This window comes from Manis pentadactyla, chromosome 9, assembly GCF_030020395.1.
Source record: "Manis pentadactyla isolate mManPen7 chromosome 9, mManPen7.hap1, whole genome shotgun sequence".
Classification (NCBI taxonomy): domain Eukaryota; kingdom Metazoa; phylum Chordata; class Mammalia; order Pholidota; family Manidae; genus Manis; species Manis pentadactyla.
The window spans coordinates 89,571,418-89,599,325 of NC_080027.1; the positions used below are offsets into that span (position 1 = coordinate 89,571,418).

General features: G+C 47.5%; 2 protein-coding genes across 13 annotated transcripts; both read left to right on the forward strand.

Moving 5' to 3' along the window:
* Positions 1–209: 209 nt before the first annotated feature.
* Positions 210–11,581, forward strand: MIP (major intrinsic protein of lens fiber). Its single transcript, XM_036917581.2, has 5 exons — positions 210–621; positions 1,063–1,227; positions 1,672–1,752; positions 3,070–3,279; positions 11,169–11,581. Exons 1-4 carry the CDS (start codon positions 262–264, stop codon positions 3,253–3,255), a joined length of 792 nt encoding a protein of 263 aa, XP_036773476.2. The 5' UTR covers positions 210–261; the 3' UTR covers positions 3,256–3,279; positions 11,169–11,581.
* TIMELESS (timeless circadian regulator) lies at positions 3,382–27,139 on the forward strand. Of its 12 annotated transcripts, none has more exons than XM_057507732.1 (29): positions 5,078–5,427; positions 10,414–10,631; positions 15,781–15,941; positions 16,084–16,237; positions 16,329–16,443; positions 16,536–16,598; positions 16,880–16,981; positions 17,157–17,312; positions 17,554–17,687; positions 17,886–17,973; positions 18,244–18,420; positions 18,674–18,891; positions 19,055–19,158; positions 19,277–19,446; positions 20,855–20,989; positions 21,091–21,242; positions 21,900–21,997; positions 22,096–22,189; positions 22,280–22,481; positions 22,762–22,907; positions 23,480–23,562; positions 23,646–23,760; positions 23,843–23,928; positions 24,154–24,296; positions 24,485–24,659; positions 24,741–24,809; positions 24,926–25,044; positions 25,930–26,155; positions 26,493–27,139. In XM_057507732.1, the coding sequence occupies exons 2-29, from the start codon at positions 10,585–10,587 to the stop codon at positions 26,579–26,581; spliced, it is 3,621 nt and encodes a 1,206-aa protein (XP_057363715.1). In that variant the 5' UTR covers positions 5,078–5,427; positions 10,414–10,584; the 3' UTR covers positions 26,582–27,139. The 12 variants fall into 12 exon arrangements, with proteins under 12 accessions (XP_057363720.1, XP_057363715.1, XP_057363716.1 ...); XM_057507733.1 differs by having other exon boundaries at positions 23,846–23,928; XM_057507728.1 differs by having other exon boundaries at positions 21,900–21,996; positions 22,089–22,189.
* Positions 27,140–27,908: the final 769 nt, after the last annotated feature.

Below are 27,908 nucleotides of genomic sequence, written 5' to 3' on the forward strand. Positions count from 1 at the left end.
AGCCTTTCCAGTCCTGACCCTACCCCCACCCTTACACCCATGGCTCTGCTCATCCTCCAGGTGAGCAGGGAAAGGAAATTCAGCAGCTTTATCAGATGCATAAGAGTGGGCTAGCCCTCTGCAGCTGTGAAGGGGTTAAAAGGCTGGGCCAGCCATCTCAACCTGCCCCTCCCAGGGATTAAGAGTCCTCTATAAAGGGGACTGTCCACCCAGATCAGGCTGGGGGTTATCAGGGACCCAGGCACTGTGCACCCCCCTACCATGTGGGAACTGCGGTCAGCCTCCTTCTGGAGGGCCGTATTTGCTGAGTTCTTTGCCACCCTCTTTTATATCTTCTTTGGGCTGGGGGCCTCACTGCGCTGGGCCCCTGGACCCCCCCATGTCCTTCAGGTGGCTCTGGCCTTTGGCCTGGCCCTGGCTACTCTGGTGCAGACTGTGGGCCACATCAGTGGAGCCCACGTCAATCCTGCAGTCACTTTTGCCTTCCTTGTGGGCTCTCAGATGTCTCTGCTCCGAGCCTTCTGCTATATGGCAGCCCAACTCCTGGGAGCTGTGGCAGGGGCCGCTGTTCTGTATAGCGTTACCCCGCCTACCGTCAGAGGAAACCTAGCACTTAATGTGGTAAGGGTGGGCTGGGTGGGGCTGGGGGGACGTGGCGCCCTGACTCCCTGCCTGGTGCAGGTGGATCAGTTCCCCAGGGGTCTGGGACATTTTGTGGGTGTGTGTGTGTGTTTCAGAGTGGGGAGGATCAACAAGTGGTTTGGAGGGGTAAGGAAGGCACATGGGTCTCAGCTTTCCTTCTAACTCCTTGCAGATCCTTGAGGAAACTAATTTTCTCTCACAGGGCCTCAGTTTCTTCATTCTCATAAGGGGGTGCAATTATCTCCACCATTAAGGAGTATTAACAGGAGAAACTAATAAACAAATATAATTACTCTGAAGAGGGTTGTCTTAGCCTTCCTCTCCAGGGAACTCATGCTATAAGGGCCTGCTTGGGAAGCCTTGAGAATGTAATGCCATGGCAGCCTAATGAGATGCCTCCCTTGTTCTTCTTTTGCTCAGTTGCACCCTGGGGTGAGTGTGGGCCAGGCCACCATGGTGGAGATCTTCCTGACACTCCAGTTAGTGCTCTGTATCTTTGCAACGTACGACGAGAGGCGGAATGGCCGTCTGGGCTCAGTGGCCCTAGCTGTTGGCTTCTCCCTCACCCTGGGGCACCTCTTTGGGGTAAGCAGGAGAGGGGAGCACCTTCTCATTTAAGGATATCAGGGCACTTGAACCTTTCCTGATTTTTAAGAGTCCTTCCTACCCCACCTCACTGTCAAATATGAACATTATACACTTAACTCTGTAACAGTCAGTGCAGAGGAATCAACCTAACCCTGCTCTCTTCCTCTCTAGGTATACTGACCACTATACCTAGTCTTTCTGGATCCTCAGGTGGAAATGCACGCATCGTGGGTCGGTGTGGGCTTTATCTGTGGATCCATAGTCTGTCCCCAGATGGGACATCTTTGCCTTCACCCCACTGTGGGAATCCCAGGCACATTGTCCTTCCCTACTTGCTGCTGGCTGGAGGCAAGATGCCAGCCCTCCAGGGCATGTGGGTTGTGGGGAGAGAAATGGGGGTGAAGGTGGGAAGCATCTCAGTTACAACCATGTCTTTTACAGATGTATTACACCGGTGCAGGCATGAACCCTGCCCGCTCCTTTGCTCCTGCCATTCTCACCAGAAACTTCACCAACCACTGGGTGAGTGAAGGGGAGGGGCAAGATCCTGAAGCTCTCCTAGATGGGTGTGGACTGCCCTTTACAGGTTTGGTTCCTGTTTTCCATTTGGATGTGTGACTGCTCTACCAGCACTCAGCTAAGATGGCTGGCACAGAGTTTGGCACACCTGTGGGACCAGGATTCATTATGTGCTAGAAAGAGAGATTCTTGCTCAAATTGTTCCTTCACTGGTTAGTCAGGGATTTTTATAGTTTCTGCTGGATTCCAAAACTAGGGCTATGAGGACAGACAACAGAACAGGAAGACAAAAACTTCTATTCTCAGGGGTCAGGCTTTGTATGAGCACAAGTGGGCATGGGTTTCATCCAAGTTCTAGCACTTCACTGGCCTCAGGTGTGACCATGGTAAATAATCATTCTACACCTCAGTTTCCTTACTATAAAATGGGTTACTGTGAGAAATTAGTATGAAAGCTATATGTGAGAAATATAAAACAGAACTGACATGGAATAGGTCCTCAGTAAAAACTGGCTATTTGTGTGGTTTGGCCATATGCCAGCGAAACATATGAAAATATATATTTTTTTATTTCAAGGCTGTTTCAAAACACCCATGTTCATAGCAGCATTATTCACAATAGACAAAAGGTGGAAGCAACCCAAGTGTCCCCCACAGAAGAAGGGTAAACAAAATACAGTATATACACACAGAGGAATAGTATTCAGCCTTTAAAAGGCACATTCTGAGACAAACTACGGTATGGATGAACCTTGAGAACATTATGCTAAGTAAAATGAGCCAGTCACGAAAAGACACATACTGTATAATTCCACTTATATTAAATATCTAGAAAAGTCAAGTAATTGAAACAAAGCAAAATGGTAGTTGCTAGGGGCTAGGGAGAGTTAAATGAGTTGTTTAACAGAGTTTCAGTTTTGCAAGATGAAAAAGTTCTGTTGAGATCTGTTATACAGCAATGCAAATATACTTAACACACTGAACTGTACATTAAAAATGTGTGTATTTTACCAAAATTAAAACAAATTTTTTCAAAGCAATATAAAAACTAGTGCAAAATGACAACAAACAGCAAACACATCTGCTAAGAAGGTGAGGGATTAAAGGAATAATCTGATGGTCAGAAAAGAAATGGTTAGTTTGAGGTGCAGACAGTGGAGGCGTCTAGAATTAACAAACAAACAAACACTGATTTCTACTTAACAGTGCTCACTTTTATGTGCCAAGGGCAGATGTCTGTTCTCCTATGACGTGGTTGGAGAAAGAGCGGCTTTGCTCTTGGTCATGCCCTCAAGCCTGTTCACTCCTTTCTTCTTACAGGTATACTGGCTGGGCCCCATCATTGGAGGGGGCCTGGGCAGTCTCCTTTATGACTTTCTCCTCTTCCCCCGGCTCAAGAGTGTTTCTGAGAGACTGTCTATTCTCAAGGGTGCCAGGCCCAGTGACTCCAATGGACAACCAGAGAGCACAGGGGAACCTGTCGAACTGAAGACTCAGCCTCTGTAAAGTTCCGGTTGGATAATGGGAGTAGTAAGCTTCTGGGTTTATGTGGAAGGGCTGAGCCAGCCCCTGGATAAAGAAAGAGACTGAGGGGAAGGGCATGAACTTCTTTATTTTTTAATTTATGTGTGTGTGTGTGTGTGTTGGGGTTTTTTTTTTTTCCTTTTGCTGTGTGAAATCTTTCAAGTTGCAGTCATCAGCTGGTTGGCGCAAACTTCCCTTCCTCCCCAACCCACCTCTCTTCACCACTGTGTGTACATGATTGTGCGTATGGATGTGAGTAAATATGGCTGTGTCTGAGTTTTGGGGAAAGGCATGAGAGGGAAGGAAAGCAAAAAAGGTATTATCTTACGTCTTTCTCTCCCAATTCAGTGTGGTGAGCAAAGGGAACCAAGACCTTAAGTTTCTGGTCTTCACCCTGTTGCCAGTCAAGCGTCTGGTTCTAGGTTTCTGAGGGAGCAGGAAAGCAGAGAGTTCTCATCACAGGAGGCAGAAGTGGAAAGGAGGGAAGGAGACAAGGCATTCCAAGGGTTGAGAGAAGGGTTTGGGGGTAGAGAGAGAGGAAATGGAGGTACCAGCCCCAGATCAGGATGCTACTGTACCAAACTGTTCTGGGGACATTAATGGGAGAGTACAATCTACTTATTCTAGGGAAGCTTGTCCCGGGGCTTGGGAGGAGCAGCAGCTCTGAGAAAAGTAAACACTGGGGTTTGAACTGTTCTATAAAGCCACATAAATCTGTCTACATCCACTAGCTGGGTTTCGTATTCATTCTGGCATGATGGATCTCTTTGGAGGCCCTGGGCCAGCAAGCTCCCAATCTGAAAAATGGGTGGGTGAGCCTAGAATCCAGAAAAATTGCCTAGCTTAACTGTTTGCCTGACATCCCCGGGTGGGGCCTCCACTCAGGTGGTACTCAAACCCAAGAAGAGTTCCCTAAGGCCAAAAGATGAAATCTGATGCCTGGAGCAAAGGCAGAGGTGGGGATGGGGAGTCAGAGGAGGGAGAGGCTTTGACCAGTTATATTTAGTTAGAGCAGATCAAAAACACTCTTCAATGGCATCTTTCCGCTATTATCACGTTTTATTGTCTTCTTTATTTTCCTTTTCCATGTGGATCTTCTCACTCTTCTCTCATCTGTCCTTTAATCTGCAGGAAATCTCTTCTAATTCTCATATCCCAGAAATTGATTCCTTCTATTCAAATTCTTAATAATTAGGGAGATAATTCCTCATTTGAGCCCTATCTTTTGTTGTTGGGAAAATACACTCTTCTCAGCAGAGGCCAGAGGAGACCATCCACTTAGCAGTGAATATTTATTGTGATCAATTTATAGATCTCTTCCTTTTAGGGGCCTCCTGCATACTCCTCAAGCTTTAAATGTTATCTTTAGCGAGTCAGACTCCCCAGCCCCGAAAAGGACCACTCTTCAAAGTAGCTTAACTATCCACTTCCTCCCAAATAAAGCCTAATTTTTTAAGCATGTAAGACTTTGGAATAATCCACTTGACTGGCAGAAGGGGAAGAATGTTTGGAACTTCACCTCCAATCGGACTTCGGTTCCTATTGCCCTAAGTCAGCAGAAAGTCTATAGCGCTGTGATTTTTGGCGCAGTGTAGGGGGTCGGCTCAATCAACAGCACTTGCACTTGCTTCCCGCCCCCTTACTTCACCAGCAAACCCCGTCCGCTTGGGCCGTGTACCAGCCCCGACACCCCGCCCCACTCCTAACGCAGGCGGGGCTAGTACTGCCAAGCCGGTGGCGGCAAAGGCTGCGACCGAGCGGGGAGGGCCGCGGGCTCCGCCAGGATCCAGAGCGGGTGAGTGGGAGCGCAGGCCAGAGGGCTGGAAGCGCACATAGTCCGGGCGCAGCCGGGGGACATTCATAGGGGCACGGAGCCCCCTTTCCCGCAAGAGGTTTAAAGGCGGGGGCCAGGGCGGTGCGCGCCCCGTAGGTGCGCACGCGCAGCTCCCACGTCCTACGTAGAGTCCACGAGGCAGAGGATGGGGCGCGCGCTTTAGCTGCGCACGCGCAATCATCGCCCCTTTGTCTCCCGCGCGCGCGGTGTGGGGCTGTCGCGGAGAGAGGCTCGCATTCCGGAAAGACCGTGTTCCGGGAGTCTGCACATCCCTGATGCGCGTCCGAGCTCCCGGTCCAGATTAGATCCGGTAAACACAGGTGTGCAGTTTGGTGGGCGGAGTTTATGCAACGAGTTCTCACTTTTCTCTCGGGTGTAAGACGGAGAATATAGCCTCTGCTTGGGTTTGTTAGCTGGACCGTCAGCAGCTGATTAAGCTCCTTCCCGAGTCTCCATTCTTTTCCCTCTGTGCTGCCACTGGTGACCTTTCTAAAAATAAAAAGTCAGTCTAGTCATTTCTGAGTAACTGTAAAACTCTTCTTTGGCCACCCAGTCATGCTTAAATCCTTAGGCGGGCGTCCGTGACGTTTTGCAGCCTAGGACCGACCGTCTCAGCCTGACTTTATAAAGCTCCCTAACGTTTTCCCTATCGCACGCGGTTAACCCCCAGCCACGTGGAAAGGGCGTATCTGTATCTGCCTTGACCTGGTGCCTGGGTACCTATGTTCCTCTTGTTTTCTCTGCTTGAAGTTCTCGCTGTTTGTCTACCAAATGAACTTACAGGACTGAGGTCAGTTGTCCCTCCGAAGACCTCTATTACCAGCCTCCCAAGCCAAAGTTGTTACTTTTTCTTTTGTGTCCTTGAAGTATTGTACTTCTGTTATCATCCCTAATACCAACTCATTCAAGGTTCCTGAGCTCCTGACATTTACCATGCACTGCGCTCAGTGCCAGGTGGACAGAGATGAACAGGTCAGAGTTCCTGTCCTCAAGGAACTCACAGTCTGGAAGGAAACACATTTAAATGAGCCTTCTGCAGTCACGGGATGACAAAGCAGTCTGCCTGACTTCCTTACCCCTCTCACTGCAGACTCTCTTGAGTAACCCCCAACTTCACACACCAAACCTCCAGCCCCAATCTTTCCTCCCTCATCTTCACAGCTTGTCTACTTAAGTTTAGAAACCGTTTATTGACAGTCTATGTTGTTCTGGTCACAATGACTCCTGATCTCAAGGAGTTTATATTTTAGAGCAGTTTTAACAGGTGATTGAGTTAGAATCACCTGACCAGCATTTTTCAAAACACTTGTTCAAGCTCCACCCCTGTACATTCTGATTCAGTAACTAGACTCCGAAAATTCAAAGGTGAATAAGAAACAGTTCCTGCTCTCAGGGAATCTAAGGCTAATTGAGGGAACAGACATTTTAAACAATCTGTTTTAAGTTTGTCTACAACATGAGCTGTAAATGTCATGATGGATGCCTGTGACACAAAATAGACACAAAGGAGAGGTCTGTTCTGTATGGAGAAGTCAGGAGGATGTGCCATTTGGGCAGTGGTAAAAAATGAGTGGACAGACACCGAGGTATTGGGGGCAGAGGCGAGCAGCAGGTAGATCATGCAGGACTTTGTATTGCAGGCTTTGGGGCCATTGTGGCTTTAGCTTTGCATAGCAGTGCACATTGATGGTAAACAATCCAGATAACGCTAAGTGAAGGGTAAGTATTCCCCCCACCCCCTGTTCTCCCCATAGACAATCACTATAAAATTTCTTACATATCCATTGGAGGGTTTTAAGCAGGGTGGTTATGTGGCCAAATCTGGTAACCATATTGGGGATAGATTTAAGAGAACAAGACTGAAGGCAGAGGAAGCAGTTGAGTAAGCTAAGCTAGAGGTGCCCAGGACCTGGACTAAGTAGCCATAGAGAGGGACAGAGGCTGAATAAGAGAGTTTAAGGAAGCAAAATCAGTTTGTGTCAATGATCCAAAGTATCTAGGATGACTCCCAGGTTTCTTATGTAATTAACTGATAAGATGGTGTCAGCCTCTGAGAGATCCAAAGTAGAAGTGAAGACACTTGGGGGACAGATGTTCCACTTTGGACATGGGGAGTGTGAGGCATCTACAAGACAAAGATGGAGAACTCTAGTCATTGGTGAAACACGTGGGATTTGCTGGCTGAGCACTTGGAGATGGTAGTTGAAAATATGGGAGGGATGAGTTTGCCCACATAGGCTGTGTAGAGTAACACAGGAAGAGGACTAAAGACTAAGACTGGTGGGACATCAGTACACAGAGAGGAGCAGCCAGGATGGGGCTGAGGAAAGGTTTGTTTTATATAATTTTCCTCCCTCAAATGGAAGAACTTTGAGCAATTTATATGGGGGTGGGACCAGTATAAAGAGAAGATTGGAAACAAATGAGAAATCAGCCAACCAGGATAGGAGGAAATCGATCGATCGCAAATGGAAGGTTTAGATCAGAAGCAAAGAAGTCTGGGTGGGCATTTGAAATACCTATGTTTTCATACTTAGGTGGAGAAAGTTGAGAGATTTGTCAGTTGATTTCAGTGTTCCTAAAAGGAAGGGGTCAGAGGGAAGCAGTGGAGTAAAGGGGTGGAAATTAGAAACGTGTTCCTTGGGAAAGAAATGAGGGAGTGGACCAGGAACACTAAAAAACTTGTGGGCAAGGCTAAGGGCCATGCTTTCGCTAGAGACAACACAGGAGTTGTGCGTCATTATGTAGGATTGTTTTGTGTGCTTCAGCCAATCTGAGCAAGGTTTAGGTCCAGGGGTCTAGAAAGCAGATGGTTGCATTTATTGAGTTTGGGTTATTTTGCTGGGTGCGTGCAGTGAAAGGAAAAAAGATCTGAGACCCCAAGGAGCGGGGCATACGGCAATTTGATACTACAGTATGAGATACTGCTTGTGCAACCCCAGTTTGATCATTCTGTTTTTCAGCTCAGAAATCTTCATCGTCTCCATGGTTTATATTCTAAATCCTTAAATTGATAGACAAAGACAAGGTTCTCCCATGAAGCCCTTTCCAACCCCCTTTCCCGTTGCTTTCCCGTTAGACTCATCTGTTAACAGTGGCTCCCTCTTTGCTTTTGCTCTGACAGTTCTCTGCCTAAATGCCCTCTTCCCAGCTGCCTGAATCCCATGCCGCCCTCAGAGACCTGAATGTGAGCGCGTTTCCTCTGGTAAAACCTCCTTGGCCACTTTAACCTGAAAAGAACCCTGTTTTCCCAGAATTTTTTTCAATATCAATTAGAGCTTGTCCCAATTTGTCTTTTACATTGCTTTTTCTTTATTAGGTGGGTTTTATTTCTGCAACAAAATTGCTTTAGCACCACTGCTGTTCCTGCGCAGCATTATCTTTTGCTTAGGGCTGCAATGACTGAGTTCAGTAGATAGAGAGGAAATTAATATTTTGAGAGTTCTTACTTTGTGCTCAACGCTCAGTAAGATGCTGATATCAGTGCTTCTCGAACTATCTATCCAGGTAGGTTTTTTTCCCCCAAGCTATTGGAGATCATTTCTTTTCTTCCCCCAGCTTTATTGAGATATAGTTGGTATATATATGTATCTGTAAGTATTTTCTAAAGCCACTCTTGTAAAATACTTGAACTATTACTAGAAAAATTAGATTACTAGGAGAATAACATGAAAAAAACCATACAGATTTTTTATTGCTAGATTCAACAAACGTTAACTCTGTCCAGTTGCTGTCAGATGCTCTAAAGTGCTTGTTGTCTGTGCCTGTTTTGGTGCAGAGCCAGCAGTGGGCATCCACAGTGGCCTGCAAGCTGCACTTCCAGGAGCACTGCTTCCTGGGACCTCAGTTAAAACTTCCTCATTTATTTTTGCAGTATACTGATAAGGAAACTGAGGTTTAGGTTAAGCCACATGCTCAAGATCACCTTCTTATTACTGGACAGAATAAGAATTCAAATGCCAAATGTCATTCTGTTCATGCTACTGGTTTTCAAAGCTGGTTGTTGGAGCAGGATAGGTATGAGGCAGAGTTTTGTTTGGTTTTATTTTGTTTTCAAGTAGTGAGTTAATTTTCTATTTTGAATTGCAAGTATATTTAATATTTTGTCTTGTTTTTCTTTGGTTCTTGCATTTTGAGATCTACAAGTGTTAATTTCAGATGAATATAGCTTCATCTGAACTGCTTGTTAACTTACCTGAGTGGAAAAAGTAACTAACATTCCATTTACATGTCCAGGTCCTCTGGGTCAAGATGTTTGAAAAGTTCTCATCTGTCTATGATGAAATGTGAAAATACAATGTTATTAGTCTTTTCATAAAATCAAATTTATCAATTTAAAGGACTGCTTTATGCTGAGATTTTGTCTTTAGTTTTTTGGGTGTTTAAATATTGAAAATAGAATTTATAGTAATTATGTGGGGGTGTTTTTATGACAGCTGTCTTGAGATACAACCACATACTATAAAATTTGCCCTTTTAAAGTGTGCAATTCACAGAATTATGCAGCCATTACCACTGTCTAATACTAGAATATTTTTATCACCCCTGAAAGAAACCCTATAGACACCTGCTAGCAGCAACCCCACATTCCCTCTTTCCCCTTCCCTAGTCCCTTGGCAACCACTAACCTACTTTCTCTCCCTATGGATATGCCTGTCTGGACACTACATATAAATAGAATTATACAATGTGTGACCTTTCATATCTGGCTTCTTTCACTGAATGTGATGTTTTCGAGTTCCCTCCGTGTTGTAGTGTTTCGGTACTTCATTCCTTTCTATTGTCGACTCATCCTCCATCTTATGGATGTTGCAGTTTTTGTTTATTCATCAGTGACAGACACATGGGTCCCCCACATTCTGGCTTCTGTAAACGATGCTGCCATGAACATCCCTGTGGAGGGTTCTTGTGTGTATGCACTTTCTGATTCTCTCAGATAAATACCTGAGAGGGGAATGGCTGGGTCACATGGTAGCTGTGGTTGACATTTTGAGGAACTGCTGAACTATACTCCACAGCAGCTGCACTATTTTATAGCTTTACCAGCAGTCTATGAGGTTTGTGTGTGTGTGGCTTTCTTTTTTTGTACATGTCCTTAGCTTACAAAATTTTAAATTGGTAACCTTATGTTAGTCTATTTAAATTTAAAAAAAAATTAAAAACCTATCCATGAAGTCCGGAAGTTGGGAAACCAGTACATAAACCAGTCTGTATTTAAAAGCAAAACAAACAAAAAACCTATCCAAAAGTTTGTCAATGAATAAAAGAGAATTTCTTTATTTTCTGTTGGTTCTTTGGCAAGCCAGAATGGCTGGTTCTCCTGTTTCACCCCTGTTGTGCGTGAGAAGAGGCAGCATGGTGGGAGTTGTTTTCCAAGGAGAAAACTCAAGAAGTGGAATAAAGTGCTCTGATTGGAACAGAGAGAAATTACAGGCTTGTGTATATCTGTTCTGTCCCGTTGTCTGGAAATAGCGCAAATGGTTTCTCCTTTTCCTTCTTTGTCGGAGGGAAGGATTTCGTGGAGGTAAGTATAGTGAGACCCCATTCTCTTCTCTATTCATCAAGATTAACCTTTGATACTCACAGAAATACAAGAGTTTGGGCTGTTTCAAAGCTCATTTACTGTGGCAGATAAAAAACCCAAAGACAAAGGGCTAGGGAAGGAGACCGAGAGAAGAAACAGGGTGTATGTGTCCTTGCCCTCAGCCCATCTGCTGCATCATTCCTGAAGGAGAGTCAGGAAGGAGAGGTTTGGGCTAGGGAAGCAGGTGGGTGGTAAAGCCCCCCCTCCCAGGTACAGCAGGGCTACCTTTGCTGTTTTTATTGAAAACTACAAAAGAATAAAAAACAATGAATACCTTTATTTTTAAGTACAAGATGTACCTTTACTGTTAATTTTGAGATACCTTATCTGCTTCAGATCATGTTTTTATGTAGTTGTTACTGTGAACGTTCTATTTTATGTGCCCTTTTTAAATAAGGCTTTTGAAATTTAATTTGCATGGTTTCTGTATGGTACAGTGTGTATTAATATTCCAGAGTTTTCCTGGCTGTTCTCCAGGCTTGGGATACCTGGGTTGTCTCCAGGCTGTACCCTTGAGCATCACTCGTCATGCAAGTCTCATTGGGATGCTTGGTCCCCCTGAGTCTCTGTGTCTTCATCTGCAGAATGGAGATGATGGTACCTATCGTTTGGGACTCTTCTGAAGCTCAAAGTGTAATAATGTTGTGAAAGCATTTTACAGAGTGTACTAGGAAGTGGGTTATTTTTGTACAAATGATTTCCTTTCTTTTGTGAGTTAATTTCTTGGGTTATATTCCCTGGAATGGGCTCACTGGTTCAAAGGCTATGACCTAGGTTAATCGGTTGATTCAAAATCAATTTGTTCAGTAAATATGTATTACATGCTTCCTATAGGCCAAGTTCTATTCTGGGCATTGAGAAATGCAGCAATAAATAAAATGAAGCCTTGATCTCATGGAGCCTTCCTGTTGTTGGGCTGGTTTATAACTTTTATTATATAAATAGTACATCAATGATTCCTGACTGTCAGTCAGAGGAATGATACTCATCTGTAACACATTTCTACCAGTATGAAGTGAAATGAGAAAAATAGGGCAATGTTGGGAGATTTTCATAAAGGACATGGCTGAGATATCATATAGACTTTTTTTTGGTGTTAAAACTTTCTTTATGAAACAATGGTGTTAATAGATGTTAGTGGGGTTTTTTTTAAGTGTTTGTTTTTATTTTTAGTATCCTTACAAGTCAAGAAAAGATTCCCCAGTTTGGGGGAATATATACTAGTACATAAAATCATAAAGCATGGGAACCACTGAATTTTGACTTAACTTTGTATTATCTATCACAGTGTACAGTATGCTTTTATGTAACTTAATTGGGGTCTCACTATACACTAACAATATATGGGAGATAGAGTAGGTATCTGTCAGCTCAGGTCCTCCAGGGAGCTCTTAAGTGGTTGTACTGCTCCAGTGATAGATGAAGTCAGTAGCTAGATTGGGAGCAGGACAACCACAAGCAGAGCTGACAGTCACAGCCAATCCACCGGGAGGCTCTGAAGCCAAGATTTTCTGGTGGAGGAGTCCTCATTGGACAGAAATGGTTGGGCCCTGGGACCCCTACATTTAGTCGTTAGCTGGGAGCTGCCCAGGAAGAGTGCGGCAGAGGTGGGTCCTGGTGGTGCTGTCATCCTTTGCAGCTGGATAGCAACTTTTTCCTGAGGAGAAATCAGAGCAGGTGCTCCTGTGCCCACCACAGTATCCTTTCCCTTATTTTGTAGATGAGGAAACCAAGACTGACTTGGTGAAGAACAGACAGGGAGGCCAGGAAGCCAGGACTCTGCCCCTGCTTTCTTTTTTTTTTTTTTTATTGAAGGGTAATTGACAACAGTATTACATTACATTAGTTTCAGGTGTACAACTCAGTGATTCAACATTTATATACATGATAATTCTGGGTACCAGCTATCACCATACCAAGTTGTTACAATATTTTGACTATATTCCTTATGCTATACATTACATCCCGGTTACTTATTTATTTTACAATTGGAAGTCTGTTTATATATACATATATATATATATATATATATTTTGTGAGGGCATCTCTCATATTTATTGATCAAATAGTTGTTAACCACAATAAATTTCTGTATAGGGGGGTCAATACTCAATGCACAATCATTAATCCACCCCAAGCCTAATTTTCGTCAGTCTCCAATCTTCTGATGCATAACGAACAAATTCTTACATGGAGTACAAATTCTTACATAGTGAATAAGTTACATGGTGAACAGTGCAAGGGCAGTCATCACAGAAGCTTTCGGTTTTGTTCATGCATTATGAACTATACACAGTTCAAATATGAATATTCATTTGATTTTTAAACTTGATTTATATGTGGATACCACATTTCTCTATTATTATTATTTTTAATAAAATGCTGAAGTGGTAGGTAGATACGAGATAAAGGTAGAAAACATAGTTTAGTGTTGTAAGAGAGCAAATGTAGATGATCAGGTGTGTGCCTGTAGACTGTGTGTTAATCCCAGCTAGACGAGGGCAATAAACATCCACGTATGCAGAAGATTTCTCTCAGAACATGAGGGGGGAGGTTCTAAGCCTCACCTCTGCTGCTCCCCATTTTCTCACCAGATGGCCCCCTGCGACTGTGCCTGTCTTAGGTGGTTCCTCCCTTGAGGAATCTTACCCGTCTCTGGCTAACCAGTCATCTTCCGTCTGCCCCTGCTTTCAAGCCATTACACTGCTCTTTCTGTACGTGACGTTGCAGTTAACAGTTTTTACTGAATGTCTCCCATATGAAAGACATTCACTGCATTCAGAAATGCCTAAGACAACACTTAGTAGAGAAGAAAATGTAATTATCTGGGTGAGTGTAGACAACGTCAGTCTACAAGACAATATGTGGGTAATTATAATGTAAACAAGTAGATCCCGTGCTGGAGGAGGAAGTGTGCACAGGGTGGTATGTGCCGTCAAGAGTCTGCCCTGCTGTAAGGCTCCCCAGCAAAGCTTCGTGGAGGGGTGGCACTGGGGCTGGATTCTGAAGGTCAGATGGGCTTAGAAGTGAGGGGTTAGGGAGTTAAGTTCTAGAAGCTGAGAATAAACTGAACAAAGGTTTGGAGTGTGATTGTCTTGCAACATGTTTGTTTTCCTGCTGGGGTTGGGGGACTGGCTGCTGGAGGAGGCAACTATGCTATGGATGTAAGAAGTGGTGAGTTGGATGGGTATGTGATGTAGAGTTAAGACAAATAATCAGATTATAAGAAGTCTAGGAGAGAATGATGAAGCCACACAGACTGGGTGAGTAGCTTTTAGTTAACTGAATGAACAGATAGTGAACCATCCCTGGCTGATTCTTTAATGGGTGTGTTTTCACAGGGGCCTGCTAAACTGCTGGGAGCTCTTGTATTCTAGACCTAATGAATAGGCCCAAGACTGCCAGCTTGCCTCCTGATCCCTGGCCTGGGACCTTTACAATAAGTCATCTGACCCGTTTCTTCCTCTGTTTTGCCTGTTGCTCTGTTTTGTCAAAGCTGCGGGGGATGACAACCTGAAGTCCCTTCCTTGCTAGCTCCTTTCCGCTCCCCCTCTTACTCTGGTGGCCAGGTAACAACAGGCTACCACTTCTGTTATTGTTGCCTTTCAGGTAAAGTGATGTGTTGAAAGCAGAGGTTTGAGTGGCCTGCCGGGACCAGTTTTACAAATACTGCATCTTTACTTAGAGGTCTACTGTGGAAGAAGCAAGATCCAGGGCGAGGGGAGCAGGGACAACTGTACCGAGTGGTCTGAGGGCCTTCCAAACATGGCTTTGTCTCTTAGACTTGTTTCACAGCTTTTAGTGCCAGAGTGCAGTGCTGTGTCTTATGTTGAGGAGGATGTCTAAGCTCTGCTGTCTGTTTTTGTCAGCTTTCTAGGCTGCGTCTTGTAGAGGGCAGATGGGGAAGCTCTTCAGAGCATGCGTGTGTGTGCACGTGCACATATGTACACGCACCAGGGCCTGTCTGAAAGAGCTGCTGTATCGCTGAGGGGAGTTTGAGATCTCACACACTACCTCCCTCACTGCTGCCCAGGTGTCAGGGTCAGCCGGTCCCATAAGAAGTTTCCCTTCCAGCTTCTTGGTCACTCAGTAAGCTTTTACTGTCTAACTCTTGCTGGGCTGAGTGGTCAGAAAGTAGATTAGCAATGAGTAGGGCAGGGAGATAGCAGGCCACCTGGAGAAGTGGACCAGTTACATAAATGCAGGGAGATACCACTGGGCATCAAACTGTAGCCCTTTGGAAATTTGGACATGATGCATTTCCTGTAGGGGATCAATGTGGAGTCAGGGCTAATGACAGGTATGGAGCAGTGGAGGGTCTCTTGAGAGGAAGCTGCCAGAGCTGAGAGAAGTGCGGCTGAATGTGCCAAGGGACACAACCAGATTTTCCCCAGGAGCCAGGGTAGTGATGTAATGTGTTTGTGTTTCTTAGTGTCCGGTGCTGAAACATCCAGGATTCAGGACTGTGCCAACTTGATTATCAGTTGAGGGTTTAGGGGTCTTAATAAAAAGGAAGCTGATTTTTCTGGGGAGAGTGGCAAGAGTTTAACCAGTCCCTGTTCACCTCTTTTCCTCACCCGTTTGGTTAGATGCTGGCTTCTACTATTACCCAAATTTAAGAGTCACTTTGGGAAGGAGAGGAAACGAACGTTCTCTGTGCATCCCTCATGGCCCCTCAGATGCACCGGAGCCATGGCACTGTGCTGGACGGCTGCGTGTTCCGATGTAAACTTGTCCCCTCCCCACCTTCTCCAAGAGGCTGCAGAGCCAACGCTGTGCATCCCCGAATCTGTGCTGCTCTGACCAGCCTTTATTTCTATGAGAGGTTGCTTTACGGGCTGTTCCTAGTTTCAGACCCAAGTCAGTGTGGGGCAGGTGCTTAATCTACAGGCTGGGAGCCTCTTTGGTTTCAGGTAGGTGGAAACGTAAAGCTTTCCCTGTAACTGGGAACAGCACTTTTGGTTCTGACAGAAGTGAAGCATTTGAAAATCTTGTTCAGAGTACTTTGAGCACAGGGAGGGGCCCTGTCCTGTTCCCTGTCCCTTCATGGGGAGAACCCCATGCTGGTGACCTTTCCCTGTCTCCGCAGACCTCATCATCTCTGCCTCCTGTCTCCGCCTACTTTCCCATTCTGTTGGCTGGTCTGCCAGTGTGTGGACTTGTACATCATGAATTGTGAACTTCTGGCCACATGTAGTGCCCTTGGGTACTTGGAAGGAGACACATATCACAAGGACCCAGATTGCTTAGGTGAGTACCTTTTTGAGGAAACAGGTAAAACTTGTTGAGTCAAGGAGGTCTGTTGAATTTCTCAAGCCATGGGTATGAAAACACCTGGGCTCCGGTGGAGTTTCTTCCAGGGTCCCTGTAAGTGTTTACTCTGCCCTTGAAGAGAGTGTGAAAGATTTGATCCGCTACTTGAGGCACGAGGATGAGACACGAGGTGTGCGGCAGCAGCTGGGGGCAGCCCAGATCCTGCAGACTGACCTGCTTCCCATCCTCACCCAGCACCACCAGGACAGGCCTCTCTTTGATGCTGTTATCAGGTGGATGCCCCAGCCTTTGCTGTCCGAGCTGATGGATTCAGTGTTTGTGCCTGGTGAGGAAACAGCCTGTTGCGCCTTCTCTGTCTTCCAGGCTGATGGTGAACTTGACACAGCCAGCCTTGCTGTGCTTTGGCAGTGTGCCCAAGGACCCCTGCCCCCGGCACCATTTCCTGCAGGCACTGGACTACTTGCAGGCCTACAAAGAGGTGAGGTTGCCTGCAAAGTCGCTGGGGCAAAACGGGGGCAGCAGGGAAGGGAAGGGCAAGATGCCACTCACCATCCTTTCCCCATCTCCCAGGCCTTTGCCAGCGAAAAACCTTTTGGAGTCCTCAGTGAAACCTTGTACGAGCTGCTGCAGCTGGTGAGTAAGTCTCTGCCTCGTAGGACCCCATGGGACATGAGCGCCTTGGCCTCCTCTGGCAGAGCTCTGGGCTGGGCAGCGCTGGGGCCCACTGCATGTGGGGGTGTGGCCCAGGCCTTGCACATACACAGCCTGTCTGTTGAGTCCTGGGTTGCCATAGGACCACTCGAACTCCTGCTTTTCTTTCTTGGTGATCCTGACCTGCTTCTCAGTCTGTCCTCCAGCCAGGGTGGACACTGCCAGCCCTCCTTGGAGTCTCCTAACCCCCTCCTTCTGACCAGGGCTGGGAGGAAAGGCAGGAGGAAGACAACCTGCTGATCGAGCGGATCCTGCTGCTGGTCAGAAATATTCTCCACATCCCAGCCAACCTTGATAGGGAAAAGGTGAGGGTCTTGGCCTGTCTGAGCTTAGTGCTTGGTTAGGTCTCACTGTCCCTTTCTGCTCTCCTGGCCTCTGACAAGCCTCAGGGGAAGCTTGGCCAGGGAATGAGTGGGAGAACCTCAAGGCAGGGTAGTGAAACTGAATGACCTCCCTTTCTGCTCTCCACTCACTGCTCAGAGCATCGATGATGGTGCCAGTGTCCATGACCAGCTTCTCTGGGTGATTCACCTCAGTGGCCTGGATGACCTGCTCCTCTTCCTGGCCAGCTCATCTGCTGAGCAGCAGTGGAGCCTACACGTGCTAGAGATTATCTCTCTCATGTTTCGTGACCAGGTGAGACCCCCACCTATTGCCCCAACCCTTTGCCCGTGTATGTTCTTGCTGTGTGGCCAGAATCGCTCTTATAATATTGTGGCCAAATTATCTGGGGGAGGTGGATGACAGAGTAGCCACGTTGTGAGCAGGGGGTCCTATCAGCAGCCCTATTTCATTTACCCTCTCTGTCCCTGCAAGGAGTGAACTCAGAATAAGGAATGCCTTTCTTTCTGACTCTTTCCTCCTTGTTCCAAACCAGAACCCCAAGCTGCTGGCAGGAGTAGGACAGGGCCACTTGGCTCAGGAGCGGAGCACAGATGTGGCAGAACTGGAGGTGCTGCGCCAGCGCGAGGCAGCAGAGAGGAAAACCCGAGCCCTTCAGCGAGGCCACAGGTGCGAGGTGGAGAGCTGTCATGCCTGGGTTTCCATCCTGGCCCTGTGGAATGTCAAGGGCTTGGGCCAGACACTGAGGGCTGAGGCGGGTGAGCAGACAGCGTTTTGCAGTTGTGACAAGCACAGCTTTGCTGGTGAAAGCACATGGGGATAAAGCTCTGAGGTCTCGGACTCACAGGGACTTTGGTTTTGTTGCAGGCATTCACGATTTGGGGGCTCCTACATCATCCAGGGGTTGAAATCCATTGGTGACAGGGACCTCATCTTTCACAAAGGTCTTCACAATGTGAGTATGCCCCCATCTGGGCAGGAACACTGTGGAGCTGGGGGCACCTAAGAAGAAAAGCTGCTCTGTTCTTGAGCTTAGAAAGCTGGAGATGGTATGAGACACAGAGCCTCTGGCAGTATTGTCTTTACCTATGTCTTCACTTTGCACCAGAGGGAGAGAACCTTCTAGGAGTTTCTTCTGAGAAAATTGTAACACCAGGAATGTGGAAAGAGGTGCAAGGGGAGGGTGGCTAGGAGTAATTAATGCTCCCCCAACCCACACCCCCAGCTCCAAAACTACAGCTCAGATTTGGGAAAACAGCCCCAGAGGGTGCCGAAGCATCGCCAGGCCGCCCAGGAGCTGTCTGCTCAGCGCCGCTCTGCCCTCAGTGTGAGACTCTTCCTCAGAGACTTCTGCTCTGAGTTCCTGGAGAACTGTTACAACCGGCTCATGGGCTCCGTGAAGGTGGGAGCCCAGGAGGGAGGGCACCCTTGAGCGATGGTGAAGATGCCAGGAGTGGGTTACTGGCACCACAGAAAAAGGATAGAGAAATTGCCCCAGAGGCAGGGGAAAGGAATGTGGAGAGACCTGAGAACAAGAGAGGGTTGGAAATGGTGTGTCTTTGAGTGCTGTCCCAGTGGTGTCCACAGTCCACCTCTGTAGGACAGGAGGAAGTTGGAAGCTCTGGGGCCATGGTGGTCTTTCTTCCTGGACTCAGGGTCTCCTGCTTCGGGAGAGGGCTCAGCAGCATGATGAGGTCTACTACATGTGGGCCCTGGCCTTCTTTATGGCCTTCAACCGAGCTGCCTCCTTCCAGCCGGGCCTGGTCTCTGAGACCCTCAGTGTCCGCACCTTTCACTTCATCGAGCAGAACCTCACCACCTACTATGAGATGATGCTGACTGACCGCAAGGAGGCCACCTCCTGGGCACACCGGTGCGTGCAGTGGGAATGGGGGCAGAGTTGGCATCTTGGCCAGGCTGAGAGCAAGGACGAGGTGGCCTGTGCTGGTCTCTGGGCACTTACTCTGGGTGGGGAAGTCTCCGTGGACTCATGGCCCAAGCTGTCCTCCAGCTCACTGGCTTCCCTCGTGGCCCAGGACGCACCTGGCTCTGAAGGCCTACCAGGAGCTGCTGGCCATGGTGAACGAGATGGACGCAGCCCCAGATGTGGCTATGAGGGAGAGCAGTCACATCATCAAGAGTGAGACCCCCGCTTTCCCCCCTCATGACCAGACTCTCACTCTTCCCAGTCCCGCTCCATCCATCCCCCTTCCCAGACCTCCTGATCAGTCCTATTCCTTTCTCTTCCCCTTTCCTAGACAACATTTTCTATGTGATGGAATACCGAGAGCTATTCCTGACACTCTTTCGAAAGTTCGATGAGAGACACCAGCCCCGCTCTTTCCTTCGTGACCTGGTGGAAACCACTCATCTCTTCCTCAAGATGTTGGAGCGGTTCTGTCAGAGCCGTGGGAACCTGCTGGTGCAGGTGTGGAAAGAGCTGTGCAGGAAGGGGAGGACAGCAGACTCTCCCATATGGTCTGTAGCGTGAGCTGACCTGACTGACTGCACTAAGAGGCCAGGAAGTTTTCTGGTATCACTGGTGTGAATCTACTGTAGTTTCCCCCTCCAGCTAGATGAATCCCTGATCTACCATAAATAGCTTCATTCATTCAGGAAACATTCATCTAACAACTACTTGTGTTGAGCATGTAAACTCTGAGGATTCTTGATTTTAGAGTTCAGTAATTATGCTTTGGTATTTCCTGGCTGTACTTCACAAGCATTGTAATGAGATGGAAATAGCCTTTAAGTAAAAGTCAGAAGGTGTGGTGGGATCTCACTCTGTATTAGTTACTGTCAGAATAACTCAAGCTGCTTGTGTTGGTCTCCAGATCTGTAAAGTTGGGATTGTAACATGTGCCTGAAATGAAATAATAAGTGACAAGTCGGGACAGAAAGAAAACTTCAAGGAATTTATATCCTAGAGACACAGGGACTGTGCTTTGTAAAAATCTTCCTATACTATTTGCTACAGATTGAAATCAGTTAGGTTTAGACTTGAAAGTGGTAACAGTTCCAGTCAGACTCTGCTAAAAGGGGTTTTTGCACTTGGCTCTATTGTATTACCAGAAATAGTAAGTGCTGTCATTTATCCAGTGTTTACTATGCGTCAGAAGTTGTGCTGATGTTTTCATGTAATCCTCACAACTAGGACATGCGCCCAGATTGGCCAAGGAGCTTGTCCAAGTCTTACTAGTAAGTGGCTAGTGTCACTACTGAGACCCAGGTGTACTGGACTCAGGCTCCTAGCCATTGGTGTATTTAATTTGAAGGTCCTTGAATAGGGCATAAACCTCGAGGGCTTCCCAGTCCATCCCTTTTGCCTATATCAGAGACTGATTCATAGCTGTGACTTTCAGAAGCAAGATTGGGGTGTTAACTCTCTCCTGCTTTCCAGGAGAAAAAAAATTATAGGTTATATTTACATAGTGCTTTGCATTTTACAAAGCCTTTTCATGTAGAATGTCTTATCCTCATAGTGTGTGTTCATTCCGTAGACTTCTACTTCAGATAACACTGCCTTTGGGAAATCTCTGACTCCAAAAAATGAGTCAGTGTTTTGCCATGGCATTTTTTGCCCACCCATACTCAAGGTCTGACCCATGCTGTAATATAATTTACCTGTCTTTCACCTATCTCCCCCCACTAGACTACAAGTTCCTCAAAGGCAAGAAAAAAACACCACTCACTGTTTCTTCCCCATTGCCTATGAGTAGCATAGTGGTCACTCGATGACTAATTAATTTAGATAGCTAATTGATTAATTAAAGAAGACACATGGGAAAAAGCACCTTTAGCCCTCCTGCCTTCCTTATACAGTTCTTTCTCTGCAGAACAAACAAAAGAAGAGAAAGAAGAAAGAGAAGGTCCTAAACCAGCCTGTTGCTTCTGATAATGCTCCCTGTATCCCCGGGGGCCTAGAGGCTGTGTGGCCATCCCTGGTCGAGCAGCTACATTGCTGTGTCCAGGTAGGTAGTGGCAGAAACCCCATCTTTTTCAAGGCTGGTGCTCTGGGTAGGCTCTCTGGGTTTCCCTCCTGTCGGCTCCCGCAGCCTTAGTACCTCTCTAGGACCCTGAGCTCAGTCTGGACTCTATGGTTCCCTTCGATGCGGCCTCAGAGGTGCCTGTGGAAGAGCAGCGGGCAGCAGCCATGGTGCGAGTCCAAGACTGTCTTCTGGCTGGCCAGGCCTCACAGGCTCTGACCCTCCTTAGGTCGGCCCGGTAAGAGCCCGCCCACCTGTCCACCTGGTCCAGCTCCTGGGCTCTGGGCTGGCGCCCCTCCCTGGTGCAGGGTTCTCCATCTCACAGGAGAGAAGCCCGTCGGAAGCTGGGTTTCTGAGGTTCTGACTGGCTTATTGGGGGTGGTGGTTGGTTGCTTTTGTTCTATTTTTGAGACATATCAGAAAGCACAGTTAATTAGGGGAAAGAAAACAATTCTGTGAGCCAAAATAGTCATCACAAACATTTTGATGAATTATCTTCCACTGGGTTTTTTCCTCTGTGTTATATGTAGACATACGAGATACACTTTTTACAAAAATGAAATACTGCACATAACTGATTTATAGTACTTTTTCACTTGATATATTGTGAGCATTTCTCATCAGATATATTTCTATAATTGTTGATGACAATGGGAATATGTATATTTCTTCAACCAAATATCAAAACATCTAGATTGTTTACAGTTTTGCTCTTCAATGATTTTCATTGCCATGCAGCTTATGAGGGAAAACATCCCTAAAGTCTTTGTTTCATCTTTGAGGTAGTAGTTTGCATTCTCTTTCCGGCTCACACATGAAATAAGTCTGAATTAAATCTCACTCAAATAACTCAGAATTCCCTCTTGTTAAAGCCTTGTTTCTCTCTGTGCTCCAGGGAGGTGTGGCCAGAAGGAGATGTGTTTGGCTCTCAAGACATTCCCCGAGAGGAAGAGATCCAGCTGCTGAAACAAATCCTATATACCCCACTTCCCCGTGAGTGCTGTCTCCTGCACCTAACTGCCAGGCTCTTCTCTAGGACCAGCATCACAGAGACCCAGTAATCTTCCCTCTTCTCTTCCCTCTTCCTATAGGGCAGCCCAGGGTAGAGGAGGAAGAGGAGGAGGAGCAGTTGCAAGTGGTCCAGGTGTCAGAGAAAGAATTTAATTTTCTGGACTACCTGAAACGGTGCGAGCTGAGCAGCCTCAGGATGGAGATCGTGGGGCTGGGAAGGGTCAGCAGCATCCTATGCTGACATCTGCCTGCCTGTCCTGGCAGCTTTGCAAGCTCAGCTGTGGTCCGAGCCTACACCTTGCTGCTGCGCACCTACCCACAGAACAGCCCCCACACCAACCACTGCGTGGCCAAGATGCTGCACCGGCTGGCCCATGACCTCAACATGGAAGCCCTTCTTTTCCAGCTCTCACTCTTCTGCCTCTTCAACCATCTGCTTAGTGACCCCGCTGCTGGGGCCTACAAAGTGAGGGGTTATTGAGAAATGAAGATGTGGAGGCGTAGTGGAGTCCTGAGGTAGAAGGATAGCCTTTGAGAGAAACAGGCTGCTCAGTGGTGTCACAGGCGGAAAGAAGTGAGAACGACGAGGAAGCAGGCAGGCAGCGTGAGGCTGCTGCGTGGGGAAGGCCAGGAGAGGGGGTCTGAGTGAGGAGGGGCCAGCAGGAGCAGGTGTAGAGAAGACTCAGAGGGCCAGGGTATGTACCTGTGTAGAGCAGAGCCCTCACAGCAGCCTTCCTCTCCCACAGGAGCTAGTGACTTTTGCCAAATACATCCTGGGCAAGTTCTTTGCATTGGCTGCAGTCAACCCAAAAGTCTTTGTGGAGCTGCTCTTCTGGAAGAACACAGCTGTGGTTCAAGAGATGGCCGAGGGCTATGGCTCCCTGGATGGCAGGTGAGCTTGAAGATGAGGAGGGGTGGACCATATGGTGACATGGTCACAGTGTATCAAAGCTGGAAGAGCTTGCAGATAAGTTAGTCTAGCCCTTCTTCCCCTTCAGAAGCAACAAAACAAGCCAAAAAGTGAAATGCTGTGTCTAAGGTCACCCAAGAGAGGAACTGGAATGGGAGCCTGGTTTCTGTCTACTCTGGGTCCCTTCTCTACTTCCTTGGGGCTGTTGGGAGTGGGGTTGCTCCCAGAGACAGGTCATGTTACTCTGTCCCACATTGTGCTGTAGATGCTTGTCCTCTTTTCTTCAGAAGCTCAGCTTCTCTCCTTTAGGACTTCCCTCCCTCCCCCATAATGCTCTCAGCCTCTGCAGTGTGACGTTCCATAGTCCAGCCTCTTGGAAATCTCAGGAAATCTCTTCATCTGAGCTTGGATCCTCCAGTGAAGGAGTGAAGGGCATCTGCTAGCTGGCTGCCTGGGATTACCTGGGTCACCGTTCTTGTTCCTGCTAGACTGACCTTTGGTCCCCCCTTTTTGGGTCAACAGCTACATGCTGCCCTTCTCCTTGCCCTGTTTAGATCCAGTCACAGACCCCCTGTGTGGAGCCCAGAGGAGGAGGCCCAGCTTCAGGAACTGTACCTCACCCATAAGGATGTGGAAGGTATGAGGCCTTGAGGTCTGAAGAGCGTATGAGGAGGGTAGCTGAGCTCCGGGACCCCCTACCGCCTTGCTCCCCCACTGCAGGTCAGGATGTAGCGGACACCATTGTGGCGCACCTGAAAGCTCCTCGAACACGCAAGCAGGTCATCTGCCATCTGGTGCGGCTGGGCCTGGCTGATAGTGTCAGGGACTTCCAGAGGTAGCGGCATGTGCTCTGCGGGGACTGAGATAGGGCGTCCTGTTCGCTCCCTGGGCCCCCCTGCCACTGACACCTCCTTTAGCAGGAAAAGAACACATATTGTACTGTGGACAGAAGATCAGGAACTGGAACTGCAGCGGCTCTTCGAGGAGTTTCAGGACTCAGATGGTAAGGAGGTGGGAGCTCGTGGAGCCCCTGGAATAAAGCCAAGCTGTTCTTTCTTGTCCCCCTGCTTCCTATTCCCACAGAAGGCTGATCCTGTCCCTTCTGCCCACTTTGCATATTTGTGTTGCTGTTTTTGAGTGAATTAAATTAGCCTCTTTACAAACTTCTGACTCCTTTTACTAATCCCTTTCCCATACTGCTCTGGGGTATTCACCTCCCTCTCTATAGATGTCCTGGGTCACGTCATGAAGAACATCACAGCCAAACGTTCACGGGCCCGAATAGTGGATAAGCTGCTGGCTTTGGGGCTGGTGGCGGACCGGCGGGAGCTATACAAGAAACGCCAGAAGAAGCTGGTGCCCTCAAACTGGGTAACAGTCTCACTCTGGCTCTGCAGGCATGGCCCACACCCCCTGCATTGCCCCCTAGAAGGCATATACCCAGATTCTCCCCGCCTCCAGCTCTTCTGACAAGGATCCCCAGGTGGGTGGTCAGGAGCCAGAGTGCCTCCTCATTTCTCCATCTTGTTTCCTTTTTCTATTTCCCACCTGAATTTTAGCCTAAAGGAGAAGAGACCCTGAGAGATTTCTGTCAGAAAGACCTTCCAGAGGAAGACCTGCCAGAGGAAGAGGGTGAGGAGGATGGAGGGAACCGGGAGGACGCTGAAGCAGAGCAAGCCCAGGGTCATTCGGCCCGTTTGGCAGAAAGCCTCAGGCACAACCTGTATCTGGAAGGTGAGGAACTTGGGCTGCATAGGTGTTTACAGTTGGGGTTTGGGAGCATGAGCCAATGATGCATTTCCTTCCTGCCCATAGGCTTTTCTGCTCCCCTCCTGTGGCTCCAGAACTGCCTGCTGAGAGTGGCAGATGATCGGGAAGAGGATGGTGGGTGGATGAATGCTGGTGTTAGGACTGGGTGCTGGAGGCTGCTGGAGACCTGGTCATGGGATGGAGGGCCAGTCCTTCCCATCGTCACAGCATGATTGTGGACCCTGTCCTAGGTTGCTCCTCAGCGGTTCCTCTGGTACCACTGACGGAAGAAAATGAGGAAGCGATGGAAAATGAGCAATTTCAGCAGCTGTTGATCAAGCTTGGAGTTTGGCCTCCTGCCTCTGGACAGGTAAGTACACTGGTCATGGTACCAGCCAAGGCATGTTGCTGTTTCAGACTGCATCTCTCCTCTCGCTTCTGTCGGCTCTGACCAAGACTCTGACAGCTGCCCTGCTGGTCTTCCTCTCCCCATGCTCGCCTTCCCCTAGACCATCTTCCATGCTACCCCGGAGTTTTCTTTCTATCACTGCCTGTCCAGAGCCAGGGTGATTTCCTGCTGTTTGCAGGGCAGTCTGTCTGCAGCCTCCGCATAGTGTGCCTGGCCCTAGCCAGCCTTTTTGCAGCCTCAGGGCCATGCCATCCACACACCTACTTACCCATAGTCAACCTGGACTTCATCCCACTCTCCAAAATTAGACTTCCTGATACCTCTGAACCCAATTATGCCAGTCCCTCTACCGAAAGGCTCCAGCCACACACACACATCACCCATCTTCTTGATGAATGTCCACCCAATCTTCAAGAGTTAGTCCACTTGTCACCTCCTCAGAGAAGCAGTCCCTGTCATCTTCCAACCCCTGAAGTGAAAGTAATGTGCTGGCACTGGGGTTCGTTTATTCCCTCGGTACAGTGGCATTGCAGTGTGTAGGCTGTCCCATCAGGCTGAGTTCCTTGAGAACAAGGAACATCTGATTCACCTGTAGCTCCCCAGGATCCATTCTTTCATTCATTTAATTAACAACTAAATTACTGGTTGCAAATATAATCCCTGATGTATTAGGCACTGCACTAGATATTGGGCATATATTGGGTAATTAAGCAATAAGTAGAGTTCACAGCCCTGTGGGCCTTCACCAACATGGGGTCATATTTATTCAATGAAATAATACCTAAATCTGATGACCTAGAGACTGTTTTCCCACCACTCCCATTTTCAACTTCTTTGTTCCTATAGGAAACCTTCTGGCGAATTCCAGCCAAGCTGAGTCCCACCCAGCTCCGAAGGGTAGCAGCTTCCTTGAGTCAAGCAGAGGAAGAGAAAGAGCCTCTTCCGGGACTAGAACCAAAAGTCCTTGGAGAGCAAGGACTTGAGGAGGCTCACCAGACAGAGCACCAGGCACAAGCCCTGAGGGCCCTCCTGTTAGCCCATAGAAAGGAAGCCGGCCTGGTGTTCCTGGAGGGTAATAGCAGGGCCACTCACGTCTTAAGTACTTACTGTGTGCCAGCATGTTGATCTCCAGGGCTGATCGTGTATTTTGAGAATATGAGGCCTCAGTTCCTCATTCTGTGCCTCTTACAGTCTCTGCAGGGGAGGGGGCTGCTGGTGGGAGGCGGCAGCTGCTGGACAGCAAAGAGGAGCGGGAGGCCGTGGAGGGTAGGGACAATGGTAGGATCTGGTTGGACCTGCTTTTTCTTGATCATTAGCATTTTCCCTCCCCTTCTGAAAACAAATGCTGCCACCTGCCTTCTCCCGTAACATACTTAGATGCTCTTCCTCTTCCCACCTGTCATTCTCAGCACCAGAATCAGGAGTGCCAGGAATCCAGAAGAAGAAACGATTTCAGATGCAGGATGAAGATGAGAACAACAATGGGCCAGAAGCCTAGAAGGAGCAATTGACCGTTTTTAGGTGGTGAATTTAAATCAGAGTTGGGAGTGTCACACAGGACCAGAAGCTCCTCTCGCTGGGCACAAGTGGTAGCATCCTGGGCTTCTCCAGGAATTTAGGCAACAGTGTTAGACCCTTTGCAGGTAGTCCTTGCTTCCCCCAGTTCACCTGTGTGCCTCAATAGACCTCCGGAGACAACTTCTAGGAGCCATTTCTTTGGGCTTATGAGCACCCCTCAGCAAATGAGAGATGACTGAAGTACAGAAGGCACCTTGGACCCCCTTATTAGTCTGTCCTTTTAGCTTTCTGCTAGAGTGAGTTTTGGGTCACAGCAGATAGGGAGCCTTCTGACATGATGGGTATTGTACCATTTTAAAAAGGCACCAGATGCCCTGGTCCTCATTTTCTTTCCTGTTACCCTTTAGACAACAGATTGAGCCCAATTCCTGCAGCTGAGGTAGGGTTGGGGTGCAGTACTCTCCAGATGGTAAACACGATTGGTTTGTTTTGTATTGAATTAAACATGTAAAATAAAAAGTTGCCAATGTTGATCTGACTTGCAAGTCTGAAGTGCTCAACCCTCCACCTGCCATGTTCTTGGAAGAGCTTAAACTGTTAGGGTTGGACCACCAGCTTTCCCTTTTCTCCTGCTTTCCCTACAGAAGACACAGTAACATTTTCTTATCATGATCTTTTGTCTGTGGTAAATCTTCAGAGTGACGAGTGTATAGCAGCAAGAAGCAGGATCCACAAGGGGAGGAGAGACCAGTTTGTCAGCATGTAGCAGAGGGGTGATAAAGTCCATGCAAGAAAGAGATGAATAAATACTGCAGATGTCACGTCCTTCCCTGTTCCTGAAAGCCATCAGCTTTCTGGCGTCCCTGTGTTTCCAGCTGAGGTAGGGTGCCGGTCAGGGAGAGCCCTAGGTAAAGGATACATTTGGACAAGCCTGTTCCTCTACTCGGTTTTTTCCTCCCATACTCTTTAAAGGTGGGGGTGAAGCTATGTCCAAGGTAATAAAAGTTTGCAAGAGCTAAGATATTGTCTAGCTCTCATTTTGTGCTATAAGAAAAATGGATAGGCAGAGAAGGACTGAATTCTAATTTTTTGATGAGCTGTGTGTTTGGTGTTCAAAATCCACAGTAAACATCAGATCTAATATCCATCAGACAATGATGAAAAATACAATGGTTTAAAATGCCAATTATTTAAAATTTAGTGAGGTTTGCTTTATGGCCCAGGTGTGGCATATCTTAGTGTTCTGTAGATACTTGAATGGATTCTGTCATTGATGGGTAGAATGTTCCATAATGTTAGATTCAGTT

What these genes read in the sequence shown, in the direction of transcription:
- TIMELESS (XM_057507728.1), top strand. Translation starts at nt 10,585, where the DNA reads ATGGTTTCTCCTTTTCCTTCTTTGTCGGAGGGAAGGATTTCGTGGAG. An exon ending in GAGCAGTCACATCATCAAGA is followed by an intron (nt 19,159 to 19,276) that starts GTGAGACCCCCG and finishes CCCCTTTCCTAG; the next exon opens with ACAACATTTTCTATGTGATG. An exon ending in CCGCTGCTGGGGCCTACAAA is followed by an intron (nt 22,482 to 22,761) that starts GTGAGGGGTTAT and finishes CCTCTCCCACAG; the next exon opens with GAGCTAGTGACTTTTGCCAA.
- MIP (XM_036917581.2), top strand. Translation starts at nt 262, where the DNA reads ATGTGGGAACTGCGGTCAGCCTCCTTCTGGAGGGCCGTATTTGCTGAG. An exon ending in GAAACCTAGCACTTAATGTG is followed by an intron (nt 622 to 1,062) that starts GTAAGGGTGGGC and finishes TCTTTTGCTCAG; the next exon opens with TTGCACCCTGGGGTGAGTGT. An exon ending in GAAACTTCACCAACCACTGG is followed by an intron (nt 1,753 to 3,069) that starts GTGAGTGAAGGG and finishes TTCTTCTTACAG; the next exon opens with GTATACTGGCTGGGCCCCAT.